A 23618-nucleotide genomic window follows, 5' to 3' on the forward strand; every position below is an offset into this window, starting at 1 on the left:
TTGTATAGTGCCTAGCACAGTGGGTCCCAGCCTCATGTAGTGTGTGCAGGTGCTACTGGAATGTAGTAATAATCATATAAAATTTTCTGTTCAAAACTACCACAATTCTAGTGCCATGCTTCCTTATTTTAAAAAAGGAAATAAATCTAAGTTCTCATTACTCGGACCAGTCTGTCTTTCAACTGACAATAGAAGGAGAAATTACTTGAAAATGGAGAGGAAAAGAAACAGTGATTTCAACTTTTTCCAAAAAAAAAAAAAGAAGAAAGAAAAAGAAAAAAAAGAGTGGAAGTTACTTAGGAGGGAGACTTGCAGGTTGTATTCAAGCATCAATCATGCTGAGTCTTTCCCCTAGCTCTGCCTTTCCCTCTGTGCAGGGACAGACCTTTGTCTCCCACTTTTTCTCCTAAGTGCTGTTCCTAGTGTTCCCCAGCCAGAGCACTCTTCTTGTTCACCGATGTACAGAAAGAACCACAGACAGCTGGAGAGATGAGACCCTCACTCTCCAAAGCTCTTCAGAGCTGGTACACTGGCTTGCAGACAATCATTTGTCTATTGCATTAGTCTGACTACAAGCGTCTGTGATGCGAGAGGCCCCAGAGCACGGGTTTTACACTAACCAGCGTGCCTCTGCCGGCTCCTTTCTCTCTGTGTGTAGTTTTTGCAAGTAGAACAGCTTTTTGCTAGTGCAACAGAGAAACTAACTGTGGAGAAAGAGATTTAGAAAATTGTGAACCTGGAGTAGCCATTGTTAAGGTGACCTTTAAAACACCAGCTCATTCAAATCCATCATCGCTCAGGGCTTGTCTACACTGGCAATTTACAGCACTGCAATTTTCTCACTCGGGTGTGAAAAAACACTACCTGAGCTCAGCAAGTTTCAGCGCTGTAAAGCGCCAGTGTAGACAGTGCACCTAAGTGTGATGGATTTGAATGAGGCCATGGCTACACTTACAGCTGTGCAGCGCTGGGAGTTACAGCTGTCTTTGTACAGCTGTGCAGGGAAAGCGCTGCAGTGTGGCCACACTGACAGTTACCAGCGCTGCAGTATGGCCACATTTGCAGCATCTGCAGCGGCATTGGGGGTGGTGCATTGTGGGCAGCTATCCCAGTGTTCAAGTGGCTGCAACGTGCTTTTCAAAAGAGGGGAATGGGGTGGAGTGTGACAGGGAGCGTGGGGGAGAGAGAGTGAGTGGATTTTTGGAGCTGACACTGTGTCAGCTCCCTGCCTTGCAAGTTCTAAGGACTGGAGGATACACAGCACCAACCTTCAATCATTTTAAAAGTTTCGACCCCTTCCCCCACCCCTCTCTTATTCACTAAATGCAAATAGCCTTCAGACTAGATAAGCAGCTGCTCCAAAACAGACTCCGCCCTCCCCCTCCCCGCTGTGTTGCTTCTCTCCTCAAGCAAACACTATCAAGCTGTGACATTCCAAAGAAATTCCCCTGCCTGCCTCTGGTCGAGCAAACGAGCTGTGTTTGTTTTTTAGATAAGCAGCTCCTGGAGCCCGGAGTTCACAACAAAACAGCAGAGTGGCTGAACAGGCATTCTGGAATACCTCCTAATACCCTGGAGGCCAATTACAGTGCTTTTGGTGGCCACATCTGCGGAGCAGCGCTACATCACCAGCGCTGCAATCCTTATACCCGAGGCAGAGCAGGAGTACAGCCAGCGCTGCAGCCAGGGAGATGCATCGCTGTATGTGCCTTGCAAGTGTGGACGGTGAGTAAGTTGCAGCGCTGTAAACCCACCACCAGCGCTGCAACTCTCCAGTGTAGCCAAGGCCTAAGAGAGCTACCAGCGCTGGTAGCTATGCCCTCATGGAGGTGTAGACTAGCCCTCAGTCTGGTGAAAGGAATTAATATATTGCTTCCCTTTTTATTTAGTTAGTAGAACCGGAATTGCCACAAAACTCTGTGGTGCATTTGTAGTAGGAGGCAGAAATCAGATATGCCCTTAATAATCTCCCGGCAATTTAGGCTAATAAAGTGCTTCACTGCTAATAAAGTGAAGGGTTTAGAGTGTGATAACTAATACACAATAGCTATCTTGCTGCAAAATCCTAGTAGAGACAAGCTCCCTTTAGTTTTAACTGCAAGGTAGCTATAGCGTGTAAGGCCAGAAGAGACCATTAGATCATCTAGTCCAGGAGTGGGCAAACTTTCTGGCCCAGGGGCCACATTGGGGACTAGAAGTTGTATGGTGGGCCATGAATGCTCACAAAATTGGGGTTGGGGTGTAGGAGGGGGTACAGGCTCTGCGGTGGGGCTGGGGATGAGGAGTTTGGGCTGTAGGAGGGGGATCTGGACTGGGACCGAGCGGGGCAGGGCAGGAGGGGGATCATCGGGGCTGGGGTAGGGGTGCGGGAAGGGGTGCTGGTTCCGGCTGGGGGTGCAGGCTCTGGAGTGGGGCTGGGATGAGAGCTTTGGGGTGCAGGAGGGTGCTCCGAGCTGAGATCAAGGGGTTTGGAGAGTGGGCGGAGGGTTGGGGTTGGGGCATGGGGAGAGACTCAGGGGTGCAGGCTCCAAGCAGCACTTACCTCAAGCAGCTCCTGGAAGCAGTGGTATGTCCCTTCTCCGGCTCTGCACGCTGCCCCAGCCGCAGGAACTGCCCCTGCAGCTCCCATTGGAGCACTTAGGACCCAAAGTGAGGCCATGCCATGGCTTCCAGGAGCCACATGGTGCGGCCCCCGACCCAGCGCCCCAGCCAGAGTGGGGTCGAGCCGCATGGTGCTGGTGGAGAACAGGAGAAACCAAGCTGCCACCAGTGCCCATTGGGGAAAATCTTCCTCTGCAAGTGAGGACAATACTATAGCCACACTCGTGATTAGCTGTGGTTGGTGGGATTACATTTGGGGAATGTTTGAAAGTTTTTATTTTTTTAGTAGTCTAAAAAAAATTATAACATATTACTTTGTATTTCTTCTTCAGTCCTACTTCAGACTATGTGTCCAGAATGTGTCTGAATTTTCAGGACCTGTTTCAACTTCCCAGTTGGTTGTATTAATTAAAAAAAAAGTATCTTGTCTTCTTGTAAATCTTTTCAGACGCTGACCACTTGATGAAGTTGCTGGTGAAGTGGACAGTAAGTCAGATAAGCACAGGCCACTGTAGACAGTGCACCTGAGTGATGATGGATTTGAATGAGATGGTGTTTGTGACAAACTGCCTGCTTCTTCCACCCCAAATCCAGGAGGAAAGGAAGAAATGAAACAAGAAATAAGCGAGGTCTCTGAACAGGGATGATATCAGATCAGTTTTTTCAGATTTTTTTTCATAGTGGAAATTGAGAAATTTTGGCTTTCTGTTCCAATTCGAAACTTTTTTTTAAAAATTCAGAATTTCCCTCAGACAGAAATTCTGGTTTCTGACCTGCTGTGATTGTTACTTTGTGCTTCTCCTCCCTGCACCATCTGTTGTCTCTTATATTTTACTTAGATTGTAAACTCTTTGAAGCCGAGACCATCCTTTTGCTAGTTGTAGTTGTACAGACCCTATCACAGTGGAACCCTAGCTCTGATCAGAGGATCCGGCAGTAATGTAATACAAATAATATATAATACAATCTGCTTTTGGTTGAGGGTATTAAGCCTGAATTTTATTTGTATTGAGGTAACATTCAGAGGCCTCAAGTATGAGTTTGGGACCCCTTTGTGCTGAACATTGTAGTAAAGACTCTCCCTGCCCCAAAGAGCTTACAGTCTAAGCATATGAAAACATGTGGGGGAAGAAGGCAGGGCACTGTAACAGGCACAGCTGTGTTTGATATATTAGGTATGCTGAGACTGCTGCTTATGACCTTGCCATTGCTGAATGCTCTGTAGATGCATTAGCAGTAAAGCACAAATTGGATAAATTTTTAAATTGCTCTTCTGCTGTACAACCATTGCAAATCCTGCAGTGCTGTAAACTGAGCAAGATTAAATTCTGTGTACATCAAATGCCCACAAGATGGCACTTGTCATCTTTTTACCTTTGTGTTTCAAATGTACTTTTACACTTGCAGCAGCCATTTTTAAAAATGATTTTTAGAGATTTAGAAAACATGATATTCAAAAATAGTTGGACAGCTCTGTTTTTATGTGCAGTGTTTTCATTGCAGCTGCATAGCAGGGGGGGAGAGAGGACCCTAATCTCCATAAAATCCAGTTCGTACTAGACTGGAAATAAAATTAATTCTAATTTTTGTGGTACTGAGACTGTCAATATAATAAATATTTCAACCTTTTTTTCCACATATCAAATACTCCAGTAATCAGCTGTCATATATCTAGTGTTAGGAAGGGAAAGCATCATTATCTACAAAATAGTTCGTCATAGCTTGATTCTCTGTTCCCTTTGTCTTGCTGAAATCAAGAAATGAAAATCTGGAAATAAACGACTGCAATCTGGTCTATTAATGTACAAGGTGAATTCATTTCCTGCAGTGCTGATTGTGGTAAGTCAGAAAGTATTAGGGATTTCATCTCTCCGTTATTCACTGGACAAATAGTAATGTAGCCTGACCCTAGGAGGAGCTGTATGCCGCCTCTCCAGTTTTCTTTGGTGGGAGTTGAGCACATTCAACAGCCCACAGAATCAGGATCCACCTTAAACCCAGTGGAAGGCTTTCCATTGCAATCACTGGTCTTGGATCAGGCCTATATAGAAGCTGAGATTGGAGTAACGTTTTGTTTTTGATTTTTCCCCTAAAGCTTGATTCAATTACGTAATGCACAGCCTTCCTTAAGCCACCTCATTTCTGTCCTGTGTATGTAAAAGCTGTTTCTCTTCTCTTTCAATCAGTGCAACCCCTTGTGCATATTAGTGGGGAAATGGAACTAGCCCTTTTAGCCTTCATGCCTTTAGCTCACCGTTGCTTTTTGTTACTCATTTTTACTGCAGTATTCCATCATAGAAAGCTAACAACATTTGTTCAGAAAAGTAATAACTAGGGTACACTTGTGAAGATGTAAACTATGCCACTGAAGAAAAATAAGTGAGGTTTGATCCTTCTAAAAACATGTTAAGGTGCAGTATATATGATTTAGTGCCATGTTACAGCTGGAAGTCCACTTTTAATCTAAGATCCTGTTTTTACTGGCTCATAACTTTCCCCAAAATTGCATTATATCCTTATGCTCATCGCATATGTGAATTTCTCTGAGACATTTGACAAGAATCCATTCAGCTGGTTTTAGTTTGTTGCTCAGATAACTGCAACATGGTTTAATTGTAAAAGTTCATGTCTGGCATAGATGTACAGGTACAGTATTTATAAAAGATGCTGTACACGTGCAAAGTGTTGCTAACTAGGGCCAAGACTGGAGGCAAAAGCTATTTGAATGTGGAGAGTCATAGGTGACCATATCCTCCCCCTGCAGCTATGAGCAGGCGCTCAAATGTGTAAGAGATGCAGAACTACAGAACTGGAGATGAGGGCACGAATCTTTCCTTTCTCTCCCTCCTTCTCCTTCTCCTCCTCCCATCACTGCTGAGACGAGGTGCCTGCTATTGGACTTTCTGGAAAGACTTGAGCTCAGTAGCTTGACACGCTTCAGCCAAGGCTTTAGGGAAACGAACCATGCAGACTGCTAGTGACTGACGAGAGCTTGTCCTCTCCCCTACAATATGCGTGTGTATGTAGCAGTATGGTTGGTCGATCAGCACAGTCATATGCTTACTGGCTATACCGTATCATTTCCCAGCTTATACCAGAAATGCCCTCCCCACCTCCACGATCTGCTGTAGTGGTGTGTTTTGCAGGCACAGGAGTGAGAGGCCTTGGTTGTAGCCTCTCTGCATTCTGCCTCCCCCTGCTCTTTTACTGGAGCAGAACAATTTAGCCTTCCATGCATGTCTAAGATTGTATTCACATACTTACTCTTGCTCTTCGATATTTAGACATTAAAATGATTGCATGACTGGTTTCATACGCAGGACCGGCACTAGAGTTTTTCGCACCCTAGGCGCACGGCCATTTCACCACTCCTGCGTCTCCGGTGGAGCTGCCGCAGCCATTTCTGCAGAGGGTCCGTTGGTCCGTGGCTCCGGTGGAGCTGCTGCAGCCGTGCCTGCTGGAGGTCCACCGGAGCCATGTGGGATGAGCGGACCGTCCGCAGGCACAACTGCGGCAGCTCCACCGGAGCCGCAGACCAACGGACCCTCCACAGGCACGACTGCGGCAGCTCCACCGGAGCCGCCTGCCGCCCCTCGCCCCCCGCAGCAAAATGCCGCCCCCCGAAAATCCTGGCGCCCTAGGCGATTGCCTAGTTCGCCTCAATGCAAGCGCCGGCCCTGTTCATACATATGTGGGATGTTCAAACAAATATTTGCTTCTGTTTGGAGATGCACTGAGAAGCATGTTGCTTTGAGGCTCTTCTTGGTTTATCTAGGGGACTTGGATACTTGAGGAGTTGTGTTGATGCTTCAGCAAGCCTTTTAAATGTGTGATCCCCCTGCCTTTGTGCCTATTTTTTTTTAACACAAGGAAATTATGTTCAAAGAACTATGTTAAAGGAATGTTAAGAGTTAGCTACTAATTGAAGGAAATCCAGAAAAATTAGCTATGACTCCTGAGCAACTACAGCACTGTGACATTATACGTACTGGTTATACTCGTGGACGCCATTATAAACTCAACATTCACTGCCCTACATATCTGCAGAACCCAAGATACCTTCCTATAGAAAAGGAGATACCATGGTACCGCAGCCACTGTAGTGATAACAATTACTGCATGTGCCAACAGGGACCCCAATGATTAATATCCTTGCTTTCATGAATTAAAATACCAATGCTAATTTCATATTAAGAATGTGTTTAATGTATTTCAGATTCTAAATAAAATGGAAATGCCATAATTAACAAAGCCATATAGTAACTTCAGAGATAAATGGGAATATACAACGAATAATCTTAAGGTTCTTACCCTGTGTTTCTCACAGAATTAATTTGCCATATCTGTGCTATTGGAAGGCAAAGATCTGGTATTACTGAGTCAAAGGACCATTTCCCTCTTCATTTCATGTGCTCCTGTGAAGAGCAATGATGGTAGAGAGACCTAATGCCAGAGAGATCCTTGCTCCTTGGAAAAAATTGATGTCAGGAAAATTGAAAAATATTTTCACTTTTGTTAGCCAAGCATAAGCTACACTGAAATGAACTTCTTAAACCTCTTGATTCCAGAATTAGCTGGAGTATGATCAGCAGACTCCTGGAGAGCTGATGATCTTTCTTGGTTTAGGTGGGTCTTCATGCTAGGCTTATTACCCTTTGTGTCAAGACCCTGTCTCCATCTATCACCTCCTACAGACAGGATACCTTATTTTAACTTATCAGTTCTCCCAGAATTGCTAAGAGATCACATACTATTCACACAAGCCAGAGATAAACTTTTTCATGTCTGTCTGGAAAGTAGAGGTCATAGACCTCTTTGCTTTATTAATGTTTCCTGTGTACAGTCTTTAATTAACTTACTTTTTTTTGTCTGGGAATTTAGAGGCCCTGGCTGCTTATCTCTGCCTGGCTGCAATTGAAAATATTTTCTGGTGGGTTGAGTTTCATCTTTGAGATGCTGTTGGCACTCTTACTCTAAAAACAGAGAAGAAATAACATATCCTGTCTGACTTGGCTGTCTTGGTTTGAGAATGTCATCATTAAATAATTGCTTGCTGTGTAACAATAGATCAGGTAATTTCTTGAGAATATCCCATGAACATCTTGGAGATGCTAACCAACAGACCCTCAAGGCTGAAGAGGAGTGTTTTAGAGATTGTTTCTGAAGAAATGGCATACACCTAAACTGGCCATGGTGCTTTGTCATAATCCTTCTAGCCACTACTCTCCAATGAAGATTTGTTCTGTTCTACTTTTCAAAAGAGACTAGAGACTGTGTACTTCAATGATGGGGGTGCTCCCCCTCTGAAAAATCATGCCCCTTTAAGGTGTGTCAAGCTCATCAACCAAAAATTGAGGCACCCAAACTTACTAGTCAGTTTTGAAAATTTAGGTCTAAATACCCAATCATTGATGTGCTAATAGGAATGTTGCCAGAGTAAAGCCAATCTATAACCTGAAATGTTAATGCTGTTGAATTTCTGAAGCCCACCTTGAAACAAATGTGGTCTTCTAGTTAATGTGCCTCTTCCATATGCCTTCTGAAATAATAGTTAGTGATGCCTCAAATGCAAGGTCTTTCTCTTCTCAAGGGAGTACTTGTTCATGCAGAGGTTATCAGCATTAACGTAGAAGTGCCCCGTTAGCCTGTTGCATGGCTGTCCCTGGCTCTAGACAATAGTGTGTATACAAATAATAGGCAAGGAAAATCCTTTGCCCTTTTCTGCTTGTAAACCTAATATTTTTCTGAAGGCACATCGAGTTCCATGATAACCATTACATGGGTGAATAAATTAGACCAGCTTTATCTAAAGAGATAAAAAGAACATGCAACTAAAGGAAGAAAGAAGGAAAAGAACAAAGGAAATTCTACGCTTAAATGTCAGAATTAGCCATTTATGTGCCCAAGAACCTGAAATGTTCTTGTGCCGTTTTGTGATCTATATATGAATTTCTCATAAATAGCTGCCTCTAACTGAAGTCCATTCTCTCAGTTCTAGCATGTTTTTCAGATTTCACTGTCGGCCTATCATTTCTTGGCTACTATTTGACTTCTAATGACCTGTGATATTTTTGTTCGATGCCTTCCTCAGCTCTATCACATTATGAAATGAATTCTTCCTTATTAAGGAGGCAAAATTGTCCTCTGGCCCTGGAGAGAACACATCAAGTTTTCTTCACATACCCCTTTCCCCGTGTGAATATTCTGCCCTTGCCAATTATGTGCCTATCAGCCTACTATAGACTGGCAAATCTTCCACCCATATCTCCAAGTCAAAGAGTAAAAAGAGGACAGCTGGACCTCTGAGAGACTTGAGAATGAGTTCAGCTAGGTAATGAGGGATGGTTGAGGAGAGATGAGAAGGTGGGATTTACATGCTGAACATGTTGGGTATGGAGGTAGGCAGATTGCAGTGGAGCTGGGATGGGCTAAAATGGGGAGCAGAACCAGCAGTTAGCATGGGGTGAGGGTGGGCTTCTGCTTTGAGAGTGGAAACTGTTTTGCTCAGAAGAAAGCCAGAAGCTGGAGAAGAAGAGTACAGACTGTTGTTTGTGAGGAAACAAGTGAGTGCTAAGGAAGGATTGGGAATTGTCTGGAGGGCCCAACGTTTCCTTGCCCAGCAAAGGGAGATGAGTAGGCAAATGCTGGTGGCTTTGCCCCTGCCACTGAGAAGGCTAAGGTATGGTCTGTCACAGTGTTATGACTTCATGATGTGTGGGGTGGAGCCTGTGCTGCTGCTCTTCAGGGCACTGTGCTCCTCCAGTTCTGACTTGAGTTGTGGGTAGAAATTGCACTCACTTTTGAACTAGTGTGTGGAGCCAGGACCACTCCCCTCTCTCATGGCATATACACTTCTGCTGGTCTGTTCCAAAACACTCCTCTCAGGGACAGATCTGATTCTGCTCTTTGTCCAACATAGCAGAAATCCGCTGCAGGATATGACAACTGTGGACAGTAGCCTCCTCATGCTGTCCATGCTTTTAATATGTGGAAATATCCTGAACTGTTTTCCCCTTACTTTATAAATGTCTTTGAGTCTCAGTGGGAGGAAAAGTGCTATATCAACATAAAATGATGTTGATCATTTTACCTTATTAATATGTGTGACAGGGATCTTTAGGAGCTAAGAAGTTAGTGCAGGTTTTGAAAAAACAGCTGTTTCTTACTGTACTGTTCTAAATTATTTTTATTACTTAGTTTGTAAAAACCCTACCCAAATAAGTTACAGTGATTGGTATACATGTATATGCATATCTATTTTGTTTTTCTTAAAGTTAATTAAGTACTTTAGGAAAAAGTGTCAGCGCGGCCACCAGCAAGAGTTAGTGGCCGCAGTCTGAGGCCACCAAAAATTTTGTTGTGTGAACCCCTGCTTTAGGCTAGGATGCTTTCACAGATCCCAGTATTGTATTTCAATAGCCTTTCCTTCATACATCCCTTTTTCTTTTTCTTCCTTCCTTATCAGAGCAAGATGTTTGTAGACTTCAAAAATTGCCTGAGGGAGGGAAATTTATCCGTTTTTTCCTGATGCATTGCTATTTTAAAAAAAAGACTTCTTGCTCCTTATGTTACAGTAACTGTGCCTGTAAAGTTATCCTAGCTCTGGTTGAAGTGGCAAATTTACTAAAATGGGCTATGAGCATGATCCTAAAAACTCTTACTAATGAGTGTAGCACATTGAGTACTCAAATTGTCATCTGTAGGACTACATCCAGTAGTAAGCGTTTGCAGCACCAGGTTCAATATTCAGGTTAATTAAATATAAATTAACTAAAAAATACTGTAGAGGAAAAACATGATGCACAACTTGCAGAAAATGGTTTGATCTTATTATGAGAATTTCAGAGCAGAGCTCAGTCATTGCACTGGCAGGTGCTACAGAAAAACCTGAGAGAGATTGACAGAGTAGAGTTTATATCATTAATTAAACACTGTTGTGTTGGTGGGAACTTCATATTTTGGTTCAGTTTTGCAGCACATTGTATCTGTCTATCTCTGAATTGTGACTTAAAGAAACAGGCCGGTGACCTGGGTATCTTAATTTTTGGATGCCCAACTGGACACCTTAAAGAAAAAGCATCTACCCTCTGGAAATCAGGCCTTTTCACAAAGTATGCTCCCAAAAATACTGTTCATTTTTGAAAATTTGGTCCGTGTTGATAATTTTTTTTAAAACAGATTTTAATAGTTCCATGTGGTGTTTAGACTTGTTTTTTATCGGTGGGTAGCAGAGTAATGTTTATCGATTGCTAACAGCAACAGCACTCTGTTACAGACAGAAGTGGACACTATAAAGCCTCTCCTTCATTATTGTCGTGCTGTGCTTGCTGCTACATATTGTATATCGGAGAACATTTTTAAAAATTACAATAGAAATGACTTTTTGTTTTCATTCCCGAATGTGGAATGTTCTCTGGGAACTCTTAACAGTGTTAAGGTAGTAAAGTATGCTGACAGATTTCTAAACAAAATACTTGTGCACAGCTGCAGAACATAAATCATTCCTTCCAGTTCTGAATTTTATAAATTGTTACGTGAAAGTTACCTCTGTTCTTGTTTGACTTTAACGAGATTTTTTTTGTTCAGGCAGAAATATTGTTGCTTCTCAGTTTTGCAAATATAATGCCCTTAGTTGTAATGACATAGCTGTAGTTCCTTCAAAAATGGTTTAAACTGCCAAGATATTTGGGTTTTCGTAATAGTCAGCTCACATTGTACAAAATTTGGAGATGATGTCCTTTACCTATCATTTATTTGTAAATCAAATGGATGCAAATATTGTTTATAAAGTAGCAACAGTAGACCAAAAGCCAGCTAATAGTGTAGTCATATTCTCCTGAGAATAAGGGCCCATTATTTTTAGACACAGTGAAGCAGGGTGAGCACTGCTCCAGCCCTGAAGCTGGGGCTGGGGAAGAGAGCAAAACCCCAGCTGATTGGGGGAAGTGGCTGCAGCTGGGGCCACACCCCAAACAGACCAACTGGCCCTTGTAAGAAGGCTAGGGCAGCCAGAAGCTCAACAGTCTCTCTCTCTCTGCTTGTAGAGAGAGAATGGCCTGGCTGCTAGGGAACTGAGCAGGGTACTGGGAGTGGAGCAGGGCTAGGGGAAGGCTAGAAGGGCTGAGAGCTCTAGCCTGGAAAACCCCCAGGCTGTGGGCCTAGCTGAGGGCCTAAGAACAGTACTGGGGCTGCAGAGGGGCAGCCCAGCTAGAGAGAGAGGCAGCAGGTCCAACCCAACCTTGCCTGTGATGAGTGGTGTATACTGCAGTCTGCCCCAGGGAGTGGGGCTAGATGGTGACTGGTAGTAGCCTTACACTGAGGCGAGGTGGGGTTAGTGAGTGGGGGTTCCCCTGAGTGGGGAGACCCAGAGTGTGGGGGTAATGCCAGGGGGGCAGCAACCCGGAGAAAGGGGCACCGGGGTCCTGGGAGGGCCACAGAGGCCAGTGGTAAGGCAGATCACCAGCCTGCAGGGGGTGCTCCCAGATGCTGGAAGAGCTAATTCCCATGGACGACCAGCAGGAGGCGCCGCAGGAGTGAGTCCACATCCTTACACATAGGTTTTGCCTTTTTCCACATGATATACAGTACAGTGCTGAGGAATCTCATGTTCCAGTGCTCCTACCATGCACTTCCCAGAACTGCTTTAACTTGAAATAAAATAAAAATTAGAAATGGATAGTCCTTAATGTGTCTACTGATGATGATCTTTCAACGACAGAGCATAGAGTGGAAAGCTGAAAACCTCCATGCTGTTGTGAGACATTTGGCAGGCAACCATGAGATGGTAGCATGTCTGCATGATCTCTTGGGGATTTAGATAAATGGATTCCCAAAATTCCATTATCTGACCCAGATGTTCACTTATTAATAACAATATAATATTTATAAAAGGGCCTAATACCAAGGCACTTGAGGCACTCTATAAGCAATTAATATATGATAATCATATATAGTAGCTAAAATGTGTCACACAAGACAGATGATAAAAAGCTAGACAAAATGACAGCTATACAAATATGGTGGAAAGTGCAAGGTGAAGGAGTTACTATCCATAGCTGATAGCAATTCAGATAAAAAACATTCCTGAATTAGAAGTGTTTACAAATGTTTCTGAATGGGGAGGTGATGGGTTAAGGTAAATATCCACAGGAAGTAAGTTCCTTACCCTAAGGCAGGGGTGGGCAAACTTTTTGGCCTGAGGGCCACATTGGGGAATAGAAATTGTATGGCGAGCTATGAATGCTCACAAAATTGGGGTTGGCAGGTGGGAGGGGTTGGGGCTGGGAATGAGAGGTTTGGGGTGCACGAAGGTGCTCCGGGCTGGGATCAAGGGGTTTGGAGAGCAGGAGGGGGTCAGGGCTGGGGCAGGGAGTTGGGGCATGGGGAGAGGTTCAGGCTCTGAGCGGCGCTTACCTCAAGTGGCTCCCAGAAGCAGTAGCATGTTCCTTCTCCAGCTCCTTTGCGGAGACACGGCCGGGCGGCTCTGCACGCTGCCCCATCTGCAGGCACCGCCCCTGCAGCTCCATCCGACAGCATCAGTGCCAGCAGATATTTGCCTACCAAAAGCTGTGGTGTAGCAGAAGACACTGTCATCTGCTCTCAAATGTGATTGTTTCATAGATCCTGCAACATGTAGAGTGCCACTGACTCCCATCAACTGCAATGGGAGGTGAGAGAGCTCATCATCTTGTAGGATCAGTAGCTCATGGGATCAAAACCAAAGTTAGGGGGTATCTGATAGGAGTAGAGGAACCAGTGAACTGACACAAAGCAGCTGCAATGAGGGCCAGAATCTAGCCCAACTGGTAAATTGTCAGCAAGTCACAAGACAGACAGAACCTAGAAAACCAATTTATTTTTATGACAAACTCCAAAGTACATGACAATAATTAAAGTTTGAGGTTTGCAAGATTTGGAGAGACGCTCATGGTATTCTTACGGCATCTGGTAGTTTTTACTATGTGGAGCTTGTACTCAGTATAAAAGGAATGCAAGTTTTTTGAAACTTCTTCAGTATTATTTATATGCTGTGAAGTGTATCAGATTGCAAATCAAGGATTAGCTGGATCAGTGTAAATAGAAGATTTGAAAAAGGAGAGAGATCTCAGTGGAATAAAGTTGCAACATTGCTTCTTATACAGATTGATATCTTCCAGTTCTCTTGCGTTCACAAATCTAGGGCCTGATCCTGCAAGCATTGAAGTCTATAGGAGTTTGGCCTCTGATTTCAGTGGAAGAATGTAGTGTCCCTTTACATAATTTGTGAGCCCTCTTGTGACACTGTCTTCTAAAACAAACCCAGAATACAGTGAACTCCACTAGGGAGCTCACAAACTATGTAAAGGGATACACTCAATTCCAAAAAACTTTAGAGAAGGACTGGGTCATTAATAGGTGAAATGAAAGTTGATTGATTCGACCTTAAGTTAAATATCTTTAAGGAAACATTATTTTCTAATACAAACTTTTTTAAAAAGGCATATTTAAAGAAAGCATTATTCTTTTTCTTCCCAGTTTTGCACGTCTATTTATAGAAGCATTAGAGTTCCATGTAAATTGGCCATCTTGCCAATCTTGGTATTCTATTGCTCTTCTTCCACCTTGTTTTGAAAAATAACTTTACAAACTTCCAAGTAAAGAAGAGAAAACTCTTGTGTTCATTTTTTACACCTCCCTTTTTGTAGCTTTTAAAATGCCAATAATATTAGCATATACTCCAGCTAGATTTTTGTACAGTTATCTTGCTAAATTTAACAATGCTTCTGCCGGAATGTGTTTACCTTGTTTTTAATAGTGTATTTAGATAAGTGTCATTATTCTTTCAGATACTGATGAATACCAACCACCTGTTTGGAAATCTTACTGTAAGTATTCAAACAGATTTTTAAAAAATATTGTAACAAAAGACTTTCATTTCCAGTGCTTTTAAAACAATTGAAATACCATTTTTATCAAGATGTGAGTTCAAGAGACATTGTGCATTAATATGAAGAGTAGTAGGAAATGTCATTTGGAGACACTTGCCCTCCGTGATGCCAAAGGCCAAGTGCATCTGTACAGTCCCTGGAGTTGGATTCTGTAAACCTTGTTCACATGAGTGTTCTCATTAATGTCAATGAGACTACTTGCACAGGTATGGCCTGCTGGCATAGTGCCTAAGGGCGTTAGTGACCCGGTTCTTGCATGGGAGAAAGAATCAGCCTTTATTTAACAGCAGATTTTCAGTGTGTGTGTGTGTATTTGGCCACACAACTACTGTAAAATGCCTCTAACTCTACATGTTCTGACATATTTTTGAGGCTAGATGCCCTTCTGAGACAGGGGCGGGCAAACTTTTTGATCTGAGGGCTGCATTGGGTTTCTGAAGTTATTTGGAGGGCCGGTTACGGGAGGCTGTGCCTCCCGAAGCAGCCAGGCAGGGCTGGCCCCCGCCCGCTATCCGACCTGTCCTGCTTCTCACCCCCTGGGACTCCTGCACCATCCAACCCCTCCTGTTCCCTGACAGCCCCTGGAACCCCTGCCCCTGATTACTCCCCGCCACCCCCATCTAACTCCTCCTCATTTCTGACTGCCTCATCCGACCACCCCCGGAACCTCTGCCCCTGATTGCTCCCTGCCGCCCCATCCAACCCCCCCTCATTCCTGACGGTCTGCCCCTCAGCCCGTGTGACCTCTGCCCCATCCAAACACCCTTTCTCCCTGTCCTCTGACCGCGCCTAGAACTCCTGCCCTTGACTGCCTCCCACTGTGCCATCTAACCTTCCCTCTCCTTTCTAACTGCTCCCTGGGGATCCCTGCCTCCATTCAACCCCCTTGTTCCCCACCCTTTGACCACCCAGACCCCTATCCACACCCCCGCACCCGATCACCACCTGAGCTCCCCTGCCCTCTATCCAACCCCTCCCCTGCTCTCTGCCCCCTTACCACGCTGCCTGGAGCACCAGTGGCTGGCAGTGCTACAGCTGCGCCGCCCAGATCACCAGGAAAGGCAGCCGTGCCACCTGGCTGGAGCCAGTCACGCCACCGCGCAACACAGAGCACCAGGTCAGGCCCCAGCTCTGCAGCTGCGCTGTCCCAGGAGCTCGCAGCCCCACTGCCCAGAGCATTGCTCTGGCGGCGGGGTGAGCTGAAGCTGCAGAGTAGGGGGAACAGCAAGGAAGGGGCCAGGGGCGAGCCTCCTGGGGCAGGAGCTCAGGAGCCAGGCAGGAGGGTCCCACGGGCTGTAGTTTGCCCACCTCTGTTTTGAGACCATGTCCAAAGACTAGAGCAGGAGTAGGCAACCTGTGGCACACATGCTGAAGGTGGCACATAAGCTGATTTTCAGTGACACTCGCACTGCCCAGGTCCTGGCCACCGGTCCGGGGGGCTTTGCATTTTAATTTAATTTTAAATGTAGCTTCTTGAACATTTTAAAAACCTTGTTTACTTTACATGCAACAATAGTTTAGTTATATGTTATAGACTTATAGAAAGAGACATTCTAAAAACGTTAAACTCTAAAAATCACTTAGAAAAGTTAGATGCCTGCAAGTCACCAGGGCCTGATGAAATGCATCCAAGAATACTCAAGGAGTTAATAGAAGAGGTATCTGAGCCTCTAGCTATTATCTTTGGGAAATCATGGGAGACGGGGGAGATTCCAGAAGACTGGAAGGGGGCAAATATAGTGCCCATCTGTAAAAAGGGAAATAAAAACAACCCAGGAAACTACAGACCTGTTAGTTTAACTTCTGTGCCAGGGAAGATAATGGAGCAGGTAATCAAAGAAATCATCTGCAAACACTTGGAAGGTGGTAAGGTGATAGGGAATAGCCAGCATGGATTTGTAAAGAACAAATCGTGTCAAACTAATCTGATAGCGTTCTTTGATAGGATAACGAGCCTTGTGGATAAGGGAGAAGCAGTGGATGTGATATACCTAGACTTTAGTAAGGCATTTGATACGGTCTCGCATGATATTCTTATAGATAAACTAGGAAAGTACAATTTAGATGGGGCTACTATAAGGTGGGTGCATAACTGGCTGGATAACCGTACTCAGAGAGTAGTTGTTAATGGCTCCCAATCCTGCTGGAAAGGTATAACAAGTGGGGTTCCGCAGGGGTCTGTTTTGGGACCGGTTCTGTTCAATATCTTCATCAACGATTTAGATGTTGGCATAGAAAGTACGCTTATTAAGTTTGCGGACGATACCAAACTGGGAGGGATTGCAACTGCTTTGGAGGACAGGGTCAAAATTCAAAATGATCTGGACAAATTGGAGAAATGGTCTGAGGTAAACAGGATGAAGTTCAATAAAGATAAATGCAAAGTGCTCCACTTAGGAAGGAACAATCAGTTTCACACAGAATGGGAAGAGACTGTCTAGGAAGGAGTATGGCAGAAAGAGATCTAGGGGTCATAGTAGACCACAAGCTTAATATGAGTCAACGGTGTGATACTGTTGCAAAAAAAGCAAACATGATTCTGGGATGCATTAACAGGTGTGTTGTAAACAAGACACGAGAAGTCATTCTTCCGCTTTACTCTGCGCTGGTCAGGCCTCAGCTGGAGTATTGTGTCCAGTTCTGGGCACCGCATTTCAAGAAAGATGTGGAGAAATTGGAGAGGGTCCAGAGAAGAGCAACAAGAATGATTAAAGGTCTTGAGAACATGACCTATGAAGGAAGGCTGAAGGAATTGGGTTTGTTTAATTTGGAAAAGAGAAGACTGAGAGGGGACATGATAGCAGTTTTCAGGTATCTAAAAGGGTGTCATCAGGAGGAGGGAGAAAACTTGTTCACCTTAGCCTCCAATGATAGAACAAGAAGCAATGGGCTTAAACTGCAGCAAGGGAGATTTAGGTTGGACATTAGGAAAAAGTTCCTAATTGTCAGGGTAGTTAAACACTGGAATAGATTGCCTAGGGAAGTTGTGGAATCTCCATCTCTGGAGATATTTAAGAGTAGGTTAGATAAATGTCTATTAGGCATGGTCTAGACAATATTTGGTCCTGCCATGAGGGCAGGGGACTGGACTCGATGACCTCTCGAGGTCCCTTCCAGTCCTGGAGTCTATGAGTCTATTACTGGCACGCGAAACCTTAAATTAGAGGGAATAAATGAAGACTCGGCACACCACTTCTGAAAGGTTGCCAACCCCTGGACTAGAGCCAGCGCTAGGCATAAGCAGATTAAGCAATTGCTTAGGGCCCCAAGCAGCGCAGGGAGCCCCCTATTAATTATTGTATTTGTAGCTCCCCCCGCCCCGAAAATATTCCTGCTTCAGGCCCCGAATGGGCTAGTAACAGCACTGCCAAAGACACATGAAAGCAGCACTTAACATAATGAAAGAATTCACCTGTGTAAGCTGGGACTTATGATCCAGCGTCCCAAAAAATGGATTTATTTCCAAATGACAGCACATCATGGAATCTGTTCTACTGAGTTCAAGGTTTTAAGTTTGTTAAACCTTTGACAAAAAATGTATAAGCATATTTTTGAAGTGTAAGATTTTGTTAAAGTTTATAGAGAATGGATTACAATAATTTTTATCAACTGAAAATATATAATAGAAATGAGAGGGGAAAAAGACCTTTTGAATCATTTAGTTCATGCCTTTGCTAATGCAGGATTATTTTCTACAGCAGGGGTTCTCAAACTGGGGGTCGGGACTTCTCGGGGTTATTACATAGGGGGGCACGAGCTGTCAGCCTCCACCCCAAACCCTGCTTTGCCTCCAACATTTATAATGGTGTTAAATTAAAAACACTTGTTTATATATGTATATTGGGGGGGGGGTCGCACTCAGAGGCTTGCTATGTGAAAGGGGTCACCAGTACAATAGTTTGAGAACCGCTGCTCTACAGTATATATTCTAGGTCTAAATGCACAGAACTTCCAACTCTTCTGAAACATTCACTTTCAGTTTCCATGAGTCCTGCAGATATTGGATGTTTCTGTTCCAACAGGCACTTTGTACACAGCATTGCCAACCCCAAACATTCAAAAATCATGAGTCATGCCTCAAAAAACCCAAAACATTAGTGTTGGGGCTTTTTTTATTTGCCATCTGGTGTCTGAGCATTTAAGATGAACTCAAGTAATAGCTTCAAACTTTTCTCTGCTGCCACGAAGACTAGAAACAATCCCAAAAGCTGAGATTCTCATATAATCTCTAGTTTCCAGGCACTGGGCCTTTAACTAAAACACTTAATACTGTGAGACTCATGATAAATTCAAGAGAGTTGGCAACACTGCATAGGCCTTAAAATTTTAGCAACTCCAGAACCTTTTAAAACTTATTTTAAATTAATTGAAATGAATGAAAAATAAGCAGCGAGGATGGGGGAAAATGCTAAAGATTTTCCTCCAGCTGTCTTTGGTGTTCTCTTCAGATGGTTGAATGTAAAGGAACTGAATGCGCGTAACAGTCTCCAACCCATTCAACTGCTGTTGCATAACTGCGGTGGTTGGAACCTCAGTCTGCATGTGAACGTAGAAGCAATCTCTGTGTGGTTTTGAATCATAACTTATTACATCAGGGGCTTGCCCTATGTCAAGCCAGTCACTTAAAATAAAGGCACTTACACATGAAGTGACTTAAAGCAGGCTTTTGCCTTGTAGATGATGGTTAAAGAATAAAATTGGAGCACATTGTAACTTTATTATTAAACATCATTAATCATAACAGCCGTTCATCCAGTGTTTGTCACCAAGTTCTGTGTGTTTTGCTTTCAGTTGCAAATAATAATAAATCACAACACTCTACCTTCTGTGAACTCCGTGAACTCTGCCTTTTCGTTCATTTTATTTCACACCGTGATCTATAATGAGGTGTCCAACCTTTACCATGCCAAGCCTCACTGGCAGCTGGCCCAGTAGCTAAAGCAACACACATCATTTGTAGATGTAACTTATGTTTTTCATAATTTTCCAAAATTAGAAGTAAGTGCACACAGTCATATTATTTGCTTGTGTTGCTGTCTCTCTTGATGAATGAATAGGAATGTCTTATTCCAGTTCACTAGCAATAGTAGCAGCAAGGAAACAGCAGCTGATAGCTTGGTTCTCATGCAGCAGTAATAGGAAAAGGATAGAGAGCACATTTCACAGACCACACAGTGTATTCCTGACTAAAGAATAAAAGGCACAGTCTTTGAGCAGAAGGTCATCTTCAGAAAAGCTTTCTAATGTTGCTGTAAGGCAAGAAATGATTAGCTTAAATTTTTTTAGTGCTCTACAAAGCGTGTCACTTGCGACTATCCATCATCACATTTTCAGATCTAAAATTATCCATTTTCTCTGAATTGTTTCTTATATAACCTGAGCTAGTTCTCCACAAGTATCAGATTTGGATCAGGGAATAATTTCTTCATTTATGGCAGAAAAAATATTTTTATAGTGGAAACTGGGGAAAATAAATGTTCATGCTGTACTTCCAATGAAAAGTTGCAAATTTTACATTATTTTCCTATTTTTCATCACTTTCAAAATCACCCTTTTCATATCTGTGCAAAACAATTTTTAAAAGTGGTGAAGTAGGTTTTAAATAAAATTAAGATAAAGATAAAAATGTTGCTTTCCCCATCCCCTTTGGAACAAGGATCTCTATCTAGTGTGAATATTTACTTGTCATCTAACACTCTGCCATTTTCTCCTTTGTGATTCTTATATTCTTAGCATCTTAATGCAGCATGAGTGTCAAAAAATAGTTATGATCAAATGCCAAACATAATGAAATAAAATCTCATTGAATAAACTAATTTATGTTCTTGTTACATGAAAGAAGCGACAGCACATGTTATCAGAGTTGTTTGCTAGTAATATTGTTGGAAAGATAATTTAATTTTAAGGGATTACATCTCTCAGTGTCTATTTCAGAAAGAAATCTAATCAGAACCAAATTTTTGTAAAGATAAAAAAAAGTATTGACAGCTTCATTTTTAAGATGATTTGCCAAATCAAACTACTTTAGGAGGAGCTGAATGTCCCTCCTTTATAGCTTGTTACTATCATAAATTTACAACTTACTTTTGAAGATGCCTTGATCTCAATGAGGCTCAATTTTTAAAAGATAACAAAAATAGATATTTTGGTATTTGTACCCATTTTAAAATAGGTTATATTTTAGGCCTTAACTATGGAAAACTGCCCACTGAATGACCATAGGTGCACAGCCATAAATGACATTTTGTTTGCTCAGAAAGGTTAGTGAACAATCATAAAGACTGAGGGCCTGATTCTACAATGCTCTGAATTTCTTCTGCAAGGTCCTGAATAGCTTCAGTCCCTAGTGAAATCAATGGGAGTTGAAGGTGAGCAGTGCCTTGCAGGGCGTGGTCAGTGCCTTACAGCACTGACTGTGAATCCTGTTGCTGAAGAACAGAGTTGTAGAACCAACATGTTTTTGATGTATTGTAAAGTGAAGTTTGCATTGATCACAACGTCTGTTCTTTTCTGCCTGTGTCTAGCTTTTTTTCCCACCTTGCCCAGGTATCACACAGTAATTAATTAGATACATGAATTCTAATAGCGAGTGGTTTCTGATTAGTTGTGAATCAATTATATCTTGGCCTGTGTATCCCTCTGCACAAAATCTTGCAGCAAGTATTTTTTTAAATCAAAATTTAATGTTTTCAAATTCCTAATTTAACAAAAACAATGCTGTGTTAAGCAGAAAACTGAAATATATTTAACTTCTGCCTTCTCTCAGTGTATCAGTTGCAACAGGAAGCTCCCCATCCTAGAAGGATTACCTGCACTTTTGAGGTGGGTATCGTGATGATCCAAAGCTTTACATTCTCCACAAACTCCAGTTCCATCCACACACTGTACATTCAACAACTGCTACATGGGAGACATGGAAGTATTATGGAGAGGGCAACTTGAATACATTGCTTTTTCTGATGTTAAAGGGGCACCATCAAGTGGAAATCTGGTTAATTTAAAATAAGAGTTAAAAAGACTTTCAGGTACTACATCTGTCCCCTGCAATCACCTGGTAACTTTAGCAGTATTTTTTTCTTTACACTTACACTTTTTTGTTATTTTTAGAAAACATTTCTCTGTCCTCTCTTTTGTGTGAAAGATCCACACAAACAGGGGAAACTGACTGTACAGGGCAAATACCAAGACTGTCCCTACGTTATTAAATGCACACAATAAATGCAATGAAAGAACAGTGAATTCTTCTGCCCATCCCAATCTTTCAGTTATAGACAGAAAGTGTGGGCCCTGATGCTTCAGTTGTGGAATCCTGTTGAAGCATAGGGAATACCCATGTATGCAGAGGGTCAGCTCATATGGCTCGGATTGTAGGATCAGGACCTAAAGTGATACTGTCTTTTTTTAATGCTATTTGACAGGACTAGCACTCTTTCATATCTATTTTGAAATTGTAGATTAAAATATTGTTGTGTTTTAATTGATATTAAATATCCATGTCAGTAAGTTTTTATGAATAACTCTCTATCCCATCACTACCTCTAGGAACTTGGAAAACATCAGTGTCAATTTTAAGAATGCTGAAATGTTGAGTTTGACTCATTAAATGATATTACAAAACACTGCTCATACTAAACCATTGCAAGTTATTGAATTGTTCAAATTTTATTGCAACATTTTTATCATGCAACAAGAGAGAGGAAATTAATCTCTGGAATGTGTTTGGCCATGTTGACATAGCATTAAATATAGTGGAGCATAGTACTGTCAGGGGCATTAATAGCTTATAGCTTAGATCACAAAGAAGATTACTTTACTGACTTAAACAGGGATTTCTCTATTCTCTCTTTCAAATGCCCAATTGCAGTTCTTCCAAATAGTCTATCAACTTCTCGATAAAATATAGAGATTTAATGGGAGTCAAACGCTTCATTTTAATGGAAACACCCTGATCTTCCATGATTAACTTGGCAGGTTTGCATATTTGCAATAGGTAGGTGAGTAGCTATAGTTGATTGGTCTTTCATGTAGCTATATCTTGATCAAGCATGACAGACTAATTTTTTATGGAACATATCTCAGCAAGAAAAAATAGTTTTTAAATGTTTTGTGTTGTTAATGAGTTTGCTAATAAGGAAACAACATCTAAGCTGTTATTGTTTCTGTGCAAAAACCTTACACATTAATATTGAAGTTGAGATTTTAATCACATGTAATTATTTCCATTGACAGTTTTTGTTTCCACTTCAACCTTTCTATTTTTCCTTTCCATGTATTCAGCATAATAGGATTTTTTGTGATATCACTCAAAATGACACACATTTATTTGGGTATAGTGCTTTTTTACTCCCTGCCTGTGGGGGGGGGGGGACAGCTGCCCCACACAGGCAGGAGAAGGGTTAAGGCAGCCTTGGAGAGGCTTTGCAGAACCCAGCCAATCAGGAAAAGGCTCATGGGGAGAGCCAATCAAGAGAAGGCTTGCTGGAGCAGCCCATATATAAAGGGCTGCTCAACAGAGGAAAGACAGTTTCTTCCTGGAAGACAAAGGGGAAGAACTGTCTGCTGAGGAGCACCGGAGATATTGCAGTGCTGGGCAGGGTAGCGGAGCAATAGAGGAGCTCTTGGCTGACCATGGCCAGACTGAGGCCCTAAAGCGAGGGGAAGGGAAGATGCTAGGGCTACAGGGGAAGAGGCCCAGGGAATGTAGTCAGCAGGAATAGGAGGAGGGACAGTAAGTGGCTGCCAGCTATGTGGCTGGCCGGGACCTAGAGTAGTGGGTGGGCCGGGGTCTCTCCCACTGTTTACTCCTACTTGCCAATGAGGAGAGTGGCCTAAATACAGACTTCAGTTTGCCCCTGAAGCCAGGGATTAGACTAGAAACTTCACTTGGCCGTTGAGGCTAGTGGAAGGACCAAGGACTGCCTGTCCCCCAAAAGAGGGGAGACAGCGGGCTGGGGCACAGCTGGAGGACTGTCCTGAAGAGGACAGTGCGGTCCAGGAGTGACACGGGTCCACATGGTGGCGATGGAGGAGGAAGTGGAAGGGATAGTGCGTGAAGCACTGCTAGTAAAAGGTGCCTTGGTGGTCCGAGAG

The 23618-nt window shown here is 42.9% G+C and overlaps 1 protein-coding gene across 1 annotated transcript in view; it reads left to right on the forward strand.

Moving 5' to 3' along the window:
- The first annotated feature begins 14425 nt into the window (after window positions 1–14425).
- The window catches only part of CHN1 (chimerin 1), a 133026-nt gene continuing 123833 nt past the window's right edge, over window positions 14426–23618 (forward strand). Inside the window, exon 1 of the mRNA XM_050969038.1 lies at window positions 14426–14465. Coding sequence (XP_050824995.1) covers window positions 14433–14465 — 33 coding nt within the window. The 5' untranslated portion in view covers window positions 14426–14432. The remainder of the gene's footprint in view (window positions 14466–23618) is intronic.

Source organism: Gopherus flavomarginatus, chromosome 10, assembly GCF_025201925.1.
Source record: "Gopherus flavomarginatus isolate rGopFla2 chromosome 10, rGopFla2.mat.asm, whole genome shotgun sequence".
Lineage (NCBI taxonomy): Eukaryota > Metazoa > Chordata > Testudines > Testudinidae > Gopherus > Gopherus flavomarginatus.